This window comes from Mytilus trossulus, chromosome 13 (assembly GCF_036588685.1).
Source record: "Mytilus trossulus isolate FHL-02 chromosome 13, PNRI_Mtr1.1.1.hap1, whole genome shotgun sequence".
Lineage (NCBI taxonomy): Eukaryota > Metazoa > Mollusca > Bivalvia > Mytilida > Mytilidae > Mytilus > Mytilus trossulus.
In genome coordinates this window covers 59086438-59095737 of record NC_086385.1, presented here as the reverse complement: position 1 = coordinate 59095737, position 9300 = coordinate 59086438, and the positions used below count along the sequence as shown (strand labels likewise).

At 33.4% G+C, this 9300-nt stretch overlaps 1 protein-coding gene across 1 annotated transcript; it reads left to right on the top strand.

Annotated features, from left to right (window-relative positions):
* Window positions 1–6943: 6943 nt before the first annotated feature.
* LOC134694531 (uncharacterized) lies at window positions 6944–9090 on the top strand. The gene is made up of 3 exons (XM_063555544.1): window positions 6944–7193; window positions 7436–8390; window positions 8811–9090. The coding sequence occupies exons 1-3, from the start codon at window positions 6944–6946 to the stop codon at window positions 9088–9090; spliced, it is 1485 nt and encodes a 494-aa protein (XP_063411614.1).
* The last annotated feature ends 210 nt before the right edge of the window (window positions 9091–9300 follow it).

Here is a 9300-nt window from a genome sequence, read left to right as displayed (position 1 = left end):
CCGAAAAATAAATAAAATAAACTCGTCAAAATTGCTAGAAATATCAGCCCAATGCAAAAATAATTCCATGTTTTCACTGACACTTATACGAATGAGTACTAACAATTAATACTGAATCGCCATCTCTCAATCTGTATATGCCTGTTTTGAAACGTTAAATGACAATAGACATAAAGTGATCTAAAATAACTTAAAATAATCACTTCGTCGAATATAAAGCAACTCATAACTCGCAACAACAATGAAACACTTACAAATATTAAATACGCTGATTATACAAGTCACCAAAAGAAAACATAGCATCCCACATTTCATGCAGTAAATCTACCGAAACAGACTCCTTTATATTCGTAGGAATAGCCAATATATGCGAACACATCATCTAGTAGGTTAATTACTGAAGACGAATTCGTCGATAAACATGATAATCCAATAAGAGAATGTATCCACTGTAAAGAGTAAAACGGTTGTTCAACTGGACTAACATTATTTCTCGAATGTGTCAATGCAGCTAAATATATTCGCAACGTAAAAAGCTTTTGCTGGTACAACATAACCATTTTCAATTCTGTTTGATTCAGGCCAATTATTCCATCGTAAAAAACTCTGACAACTTGAATATCCTTTAGTAGTACAAACTGTTCGAGATTTCTACATTAGGTTTGAGAGTAAATACACTTTGCTAACTAGCGAAGCAGGTAAATCCAGCAATTCTTCCGCAGAGTGCCTGCAAAAATATATTTGTAATTAAAAAATGAAACATAACTAGTAAAAGCAATCTAAAATTGTAACTATCAGCTAAGTACTATGCATTTAGTTATCCGCAAACTTCATGAAATCTCAACTAAAAAAACTAACTGAAATTCAAATTCTAGTAAAGCTAGTAATCTATATCAAGAGATCAAGAGAGATCTATCATATATATGCAAGAGATCAAGAGAAATCTATCATATACATGCAAGAGATCAAGAGAGATCTAGCATATACATGCAATAGATCAAGAGATATCTATTATATACATGCAAGAGATCAAGAGAGATCTATCATATACATGCGCACATCAAAGTGATCTATAATACATGCTCACATTAAGGTGATCTATAACTGGATGACAAATCCATCATTAATGCTAATATGCAAATGTTAAATTAACAATGCCAAATATGGCCTTTTTACTCAAAACAGCTATATAAGCATGTTTGTAAGTAGGAAGCTCCATAAAATTTGTCACTTCAGAAATTAAACCATCACCATATGAAAAAAGGTTTTAGCCAAAAACCAGCAGAGAGCCAGTATAAAGTAAAAGTACCAACAGTTTAATTTTCACTGTCGAATATACAATAATTCTTGTGGGAACAAAGAAACAGGTGAAACGAACAACCCGTTAATCCCTCGCCAATCAACCGTGAAAGAGTCAATTCGTGACGAATTATCATTCCAAAATCTGGAATAAAAAACTATCAATTTAATATTGTCATCAGAGGGAAACTAATCAACCTCATGAGGTCCCCTAAGGGATTCACCTATCTGAAATACAAATTCAGAATTAGCCTATAGCCAATCATAATAATCAACAATCTGACTAGCTAATCTGCTCTGGTATTCTCAGTACATAGACTCACTACCATGTAAATAAAAACATTGAGCAATAAATATGCTAAAATGTCTAAAAGTTAACTTTTGCAATATTGATGTTGTGCTCCCTTTACTAACAACATTTTGATTGCGGTTAATCTTATATTGTTGCAAGCTAAAAAGTTTATCAACGACAAAAATACATTTTTCACTACTGTGAACTCCTTCCACTTGGAACTTGTAGAAACCCCACATTCTTACCACGTATCGTGAACAATATTACATGGGTTTTCGCTGTACTCTATAGTCTGGCAGATTAAAAAGGTTTAACATTAACATTAATCGGCTTCATGTGCATTTTAAACCAAAATCTTTTTTAATAAGACCAATACTGTCTACAGAAAAGTGTATATTACTGTTCCATGAATGAATACTATTTATTTCATTAGACAAATTTGTCAATAAATATACAAAATCGCCTATAACTTGAGAAATATATATAAGCTGTCCTAACAAAGAAGCTACCTTCCTAACAAATACTTTTCCGTTTTGCTAAACACAAATCAATGTATGAAATGCTATTCATTATCTTGTCTATACAATTGTCAGGAATAGTAAAAAGGTCCTTAAATATGTAAGGTTTTTAATAGTAGTCCAAAAACTTTTCAGCCTAAGGTATAACACCGCTACTTATTGTATAAAATAATACCTCATCGTCATGTGCACCGAATGCATCGTCTTAGTTCATAATAGTCTGCTTTCCTTCTCCTCTCCATTTTAATGAGATATTTTAGTAAAAATATAACAAGCAGTAACACCGCAAATCATAGATATTTTCTATGAGATGGAAACATATAGACATGTTGTTGTGCATAATGTTTATCATACCTAAACGTATATGAATTGGGATAAATGTAATGTTTTGCAATACGCATATCTTCAAAATTTACACTGGTCTTCCGCAAATATCTGTCATATTCTCTCTCAAATCTAATACTAAGCGTGTTTAGTTAGTTTTAGACTGAACAGAAACAGTTAAAGGATTCACAGCAAGGTGAATTTTTGACATCTCTACAATTACATCATCGCTAATAAATCAGTAACCGCTGATTTTACAAAAGAGGTATTTTTCAAAACTAATAAATTATTTAACAAACAAAAGATCGATATTGTATTTGAATAGAAAGGTAATATACAACATCTCTAATATTATCTATAATAAATATAGGCGTATCAATATCCATCTAAAATTGAATGTTTCTGCTAAGTCTATCCTTAACAATAATATCAGATTGACCTACTTGATATTCAATATAATCATTGGTCAAATTATAATCAATCTATCATAGTTAAATTTATAGATAATTTAAATACTCATCTTTCAAAATTTCACTGAGGCCAGGTTTGGGTGGCTGATTTACTACTGTTGACATATGGACTGCTGGACCTGTAATGTGTTTAGGACCCACAAGAGTAGTATGTTCCCTTTTTCTTCATCTCTTCACATGAGACTCCATCAACTGGTTATCACCTTGCAATTCAACCATAAGTCCACCAAATTTCTCCGTCTCTCTATCACCAACAATTGGCTCAATACCTCTACTTTATTGATTTAAAGCAGTTAAAACAGTTCTCAATAAAATATCGGGTTCACCTTCATAATCCAAGACTAAATTCGAACGTACTAAATCAACTAACACAGCTAGAAAAATTAACGTGACCTATCGAGTAGACCCTGTCGTGCCGAATGATTTAACCGCCAAATCACACAAGCCACTTAACATAAACGCCATCTATGGGCAGACAATTCAGAAGCAAATTATTTCATTCTAATTCATAAAATCAACGACTGAAATTATATTTATCAAATATCGAAATCACTAGGTATGTGTCAAATTGGACAGCTTTTGATCATTTGTTTCTCTTTGAATTATCATTGAACTACATTAGCTTTTCACTTTATTGATTATTGTATGCACATTTCTATCAATATGCATCTACATTTACAAGACTTAAGCACAAAACGTAGATCAAAGCGACTATCTGATGGTTCGTCTTCCCCTCTAAACCACCGCAACAATACACAATTTAAAACATACATTACACGATGCATGTACACGTTTAGATACGGGTAATACAGGTCAAAGAGCGGAAAATCCTCTTCACTGATATATTTTGCACAACATGTGTTTTACAAAGATGCAAAGTATGTAAAATATTTTCAGAAAGTTTGTTCATAACGTCAAAATGACATCATAAGAGTTTAAACAGCACACAGATGACCAGATTATATCGGCTTGGTGTCTCGGTATGTGTCTTTGAGTAGATTTTTTTTGCATATTTGAGATATTCCTCGTACTAAAACTTCAATTTTGGCGTCTTAAATGACCGAACAAGCTAAAATATTTAACATAAACAAATTGAATCGACGACTGAAGTAGGGCTCTATTTTTTTTTTGTGAATTAAAGTTCAAAGTTGAAAATTTGACTTCATCATTTATATACAAGGGGGACTTCCGGTCAACTTTTTATCCTTTTCATATAATGTATTTATATTTTTCTTTATATCATATTATTTGTCATTAAATTGTCCTTAAGAATCAATTTACAGATTTTGACCGGGTTATATGCCTTTCCGTTAATTTAAGTTTTAATGTTCAAAAATGTGTTGCCAGAGTCACAATACGAAAGACTTCCGGTCAACTTTTCGGTAAAAAAGAATATTCAAATATATTTTATTTAATTTTATCTTATAGACTTTTATATAAGCTTTCAAAATCAGTTTTATTTATTAATTTAGCTTAAGCGATTCGAGAGATATTAGTTATAAAACACCCATTTTCACTTCCGCGTTTTCCACTTCAGCGTTTTCGACCTTTCCGTTTTATTCACGGGAACTTGTGTGATATCCAGTAATGGCGGACAAATAGCGATAAGGTGTAATACAGGCCAGACCTGATGACTGATATGCTTATGATAGAGTATCGTGTTTAAAAGTTTTCATATCAGACTTGAGCTTTAATTAAAATATGTAAACAACATTCGCATTGTTTCCCCCCGAAAATTCTACTAGATATTATACAACAAAATTATTTTTAATTTTTGATTGATATACTCTTAAAACATAAAACAATGAGGGGGATAGGAACTTTATCGGGACTCCAGGATCGGGTGTTTTAAGCCCGGGATTTCGGGATTGAACCTTTCGGGATCCGGGAATTTTTTTTTTCGGATTTTCGGCGCCGGGATTTATTTTATTTAAATTCGGGACCTCGGGAAATTGTGTTTTTAAGCCCGGGATTTCGGGATCAGGAGACATAAAGGAGCCAGGTTGAATCCATCACAACATTAAAAAAAAACTGCTGATTTATAATGCAGCCACAAAGATTTAAAAATTAAAGTGCACATATGGTCAGTTTTAGTCAATGTGGTCAAACAATTTTGTTGTACAAGTCAGCATGAGGTATCATAACTACTGACATTTTCTTACGTATCAATATTTGAATAAAAGGAGGACATTCTGGCACCCTAAATATATGCGAACAAAACTTTGTTGTTATTTTATTGCAATATTGCTGTCCATTGTATTGTACATTGAATCCTGATACAAAAAATATGGCTGATTTACTATGCGGGTATACATGGTATATAGATTTATAAATTAAAGTGCACCTATGGTCAGTTTTGATCAATACGGTCAAATATTTTAGTTGTACAAGTCAGCATGAGGTACATGTATCAAAACTACTGAAATTTTGTTACGTATCAATATTTTGAATAAAAGGAGAACATTCTAGCACCTTAAATTTATGCGAACAAAAAATGTTTGTTATTGTATTACAATATTGCTTTACAATCTATTATACATTGAATCCTGACATAAAAAATATGGCTGATATACTATGCGGGTATATAGATTTACAAATTAAAGTGCACATGTGGTCAGTTGTGGTCGATGCGGTAAAAATATTTTGTTTTGCAAGTCAGCATGAGGTATGAAACTCTTGAAATTTTGTTACATATCAATATTTTGAATATAAGGAGCACATGCTGGGACTCTTAATTTGTGCAGACAAAATTTTGTAGTCATGTGTTTTAATTTTTTATTTTGTATGATAAATTTTCTCCTGAAATTAAAATATTACTGATTGTGGCTACACAGATCAAGGACGTATAACAAACATCAAGTATACGTCCTTGCATATATATACATAATAAAGTGCATATATGGTTGAATATAATAGGTATAGGAATATTGTAACCAAGATCGTTTTTTTTAATTGAAAGATTGGCAGATCACAGATAAATTTGTGTAACAAGCAAGTTTTTATTTTCAAATATTTGTATCTAATCCTGTTTATATAACGGAAGTATTAATTTTACTTTATTTTCGATGTTTATACTACGAAACAAAGATATTAAAAATATTTTTAAAAAACCGACGAAGAACGATCCTGGTTACAAGTTAACTTAGTGTTGAGCAGACCAGTCAAAAGTTAACTTGGGAACAGGTCTGGGTTCGATCGGATTTGTCAAAACAAAAGTTAACTTATGTCAGAGACATATGTATGTCTCTGCTTATGTTAACTTTGTGGCAGGACTGGTTTTGAAGTTAACTTATGTTAACTTTACGGAAGGACTGGTTTCGAAGTTAACTTCTGTTAACCTATGACAAGACAATTTAACTTTTTGGCAGACATAAAAACAGTCCTAGGACCAAGTCCTAAATTCGGTCACATGTTAACTTTGACTAGTCCAAATGACTGGTTATCATGTTAACTTGCTGTACAGGTTAGGACCGTACCCATCTGTAACCACTTATTATAACATTTATTTCAAGTTATCCTTCGTGTACAGTTTTGCAGTAAAATTAGAAAACTCCTGATTATTTAAAGCACACAAATTATCCAGTAAAGTGTAAGTTTGAAATTTTAAACGCAAATAAGACGGATGTGACTGAGTTTTACCATACACTGTGATGCATTACAATAAACGAATAGTTGGTGACGATGGGAACGTTTAAGATCATTGAGGACCCAAAATTCAAAAAAGTTGTGCCAAATACGTCGAAGGTAATCTATGCCTGGAATAAGAAAATCTTTTTTTTTTCGGATAATTCAGTTTTTTTTGTAACAGGAAATTTATAAAAATTACCATATATTTCATCTCGGCCTCCAGTAAATGTTCTACAATTACTCTTTCAGTGCTCTTAACTAGTTCATTAACCATTAAAAAAGAGAGGCGAAAGATATGAGAACTATATTCATCGGTCGAAATATAAAGTGACAATGTCATGCATGACTAAAACTAATTTTCTTGTACTTTCAAATATATAACCAATAGTACAAAACAAATATGCCAAAATGCAATGATACAATGTTATGCACCAACAAATGATGCAGATGAAACAAAAATAACGTTTTATGAGAAACTCCAAAGTATAACCTGCAAAACACCACGACATGACATCCTTATAGTCTTAGGTGATATGAATGCTAAAGTAGGAAATAATAACTTAGATAGAGAAAGAGTTATGGGTAAATATGGACTTGGCACTATAAACGAAAATGGAGAACTACTTGTAGATTTTTGTGGAGATAACGACCTTGTTATTGGAGGTACACTTTTTCCACACAAAAAAACAGCCATAAAATCACATTGAACTCCCCAAATGGTCATGACAAAAACAAAATAGATCATTTGATAATAAACGGAAGATGGAAAAACTCACTTTGTGACGTGAGAGCTATTAGAGGAGCAGACTGTGGTAGTGACCATCACTTGATTTGTGGTTAAACTAGACTGAAGCTAAGAAAAGCGGTCAAGAATAGAACCAACAAGAGGGAAATATTCGACACAGTCAAATTAAAACAACCTGCACTTCTCAAGAAATTTAAGATCGAACTCAGAAACAGGTTTCAAGTGTTAGAAAACCTTCAAGACAACAAGCCAAGTACCGTAGAAAGCTTAGAACAGGGATGGAGTAGGATTGAAACTGTTTTTAAAGAAACATCAAGAAACACTCTAGGGCTCCGACAACGTGAAAGGAAGAAATGGATGAGTGATGAAACATGGACTAGTATTCAGCAGAGAAAAGACATAAAGACAAAATTGAACAGCACAAAATCAGAACGAATCCAAACTACTCTTAGGAAAGAATATCCAGTCAGGGACAAAGAAGTCAAACGTAAAACAAAAGCAGATAAGGCAATATACCTAGAGACACTTGCTAAAGAAGCAGAGACAGCAGCTTCTAAAGGAGAACTTAGCACTGTGTATAAAATAACGAAAGAACTACGTGGTAAGCACATGAGCTCCAGTGTACCATGTAAGTCCAAGGATGGTAAAACACTAGCCTCAGAAAGACAACAACTGCAGAGGTGGACTGAACACTTTAAAGAAACATTGAATGCAGAACATCAGGCAGATGTTCCAGTTATTGGACAGTTTGGAATGGAACTAGACATCGATATTGGGGAAGTATCAAGGGATGCGATCAGGAAGGCAATACTTAGACTCAAGAACGGGAAGTCACCTGGCTTAGATGCAACAACAGCTGAAATGCTTAAAGCAGACATAAAAACAAGCACAACCATGTTTCATGAACTGTTTAAACATATCTGGAGGCATGACACTATTTCAAATGATTGGGCAAAGGGTCTTATAATCAAACTACTCAAGAAAGGAGACCAAAGTGACTGCAACAACTGGCGTGGTATAACGTTGCTGTCAGTACCAAGCAAGATACTACTGAGAGTACTTTTAAACAGAAAAGATGATGCTATAGATGAAATTCTGAGGAAAGAGCAGGCAGGGTTTAGATCAGGTAGAGGATGTATCGACCATTTTTTTACAATCAGAAATATAATAGAGCAAAGTATAGAGTGGCAAAACAAACTAGTTCTAAATTTCATCGACTTTCGTAGATCCTTTGACAGTATTAAAAGAAGTTGCTTATGGGCCATCCTTAGGGCATATGGTGCATCTATTAAAATAATCACCTTAATACAAGCTTTCTACAACAGCTATGGACACTGTGTATTACATATCGGTCAACAGTCAGAATGGTTCTAAGTAACATCTGGAGTACGACAAACTTCTCCTATCTTATTCATTAGAGCAATAGATTGGTGTATGAGAACAACATTGGGTAAGGAAATCACAGGCATCAGATGGACCATGAATTCTTTTCTTGAGGATTAAGATTTTGCAGATGATATCTGTCTACTTTCCAGCAACAGAAACAACCTGCAGAACAAAACCACCAGACTGAATGAAACAGCACAAAGTAAAGGACTGACTATAAGTGAGAAGAAGACCAAGCTCATGAACATCAGCAGTAACACAATACAACCAGTGTACTTGGGACATAACATCATAGAAGAGGTTGAGGACTTTACATATCTTGGGAGCATGTTAAGTAACACCAATGGAACAGCAAAAGATTTAAGAGCCAGAATAAGCAAAGCCAAATATCCATTCTGCCCATATGGAAGAGAAGGTCAATCAGTCTGAAAAACAAAGCTTAGAATATACACCAGCAATGTGAAGTCAGTCCCTCTATATAGGGCAGAATGTTGGATAATTATCCAATCAGACATGAAATAGCTTTCCTCATTCCATAACACCTGCTTGAGGAAGATCTGTAAGCTATTCTGGCTCAATACTATTTCCAACAAAAACCTGTACCACAAAACCAATCAGTGTTGTATTGAAACAGATATT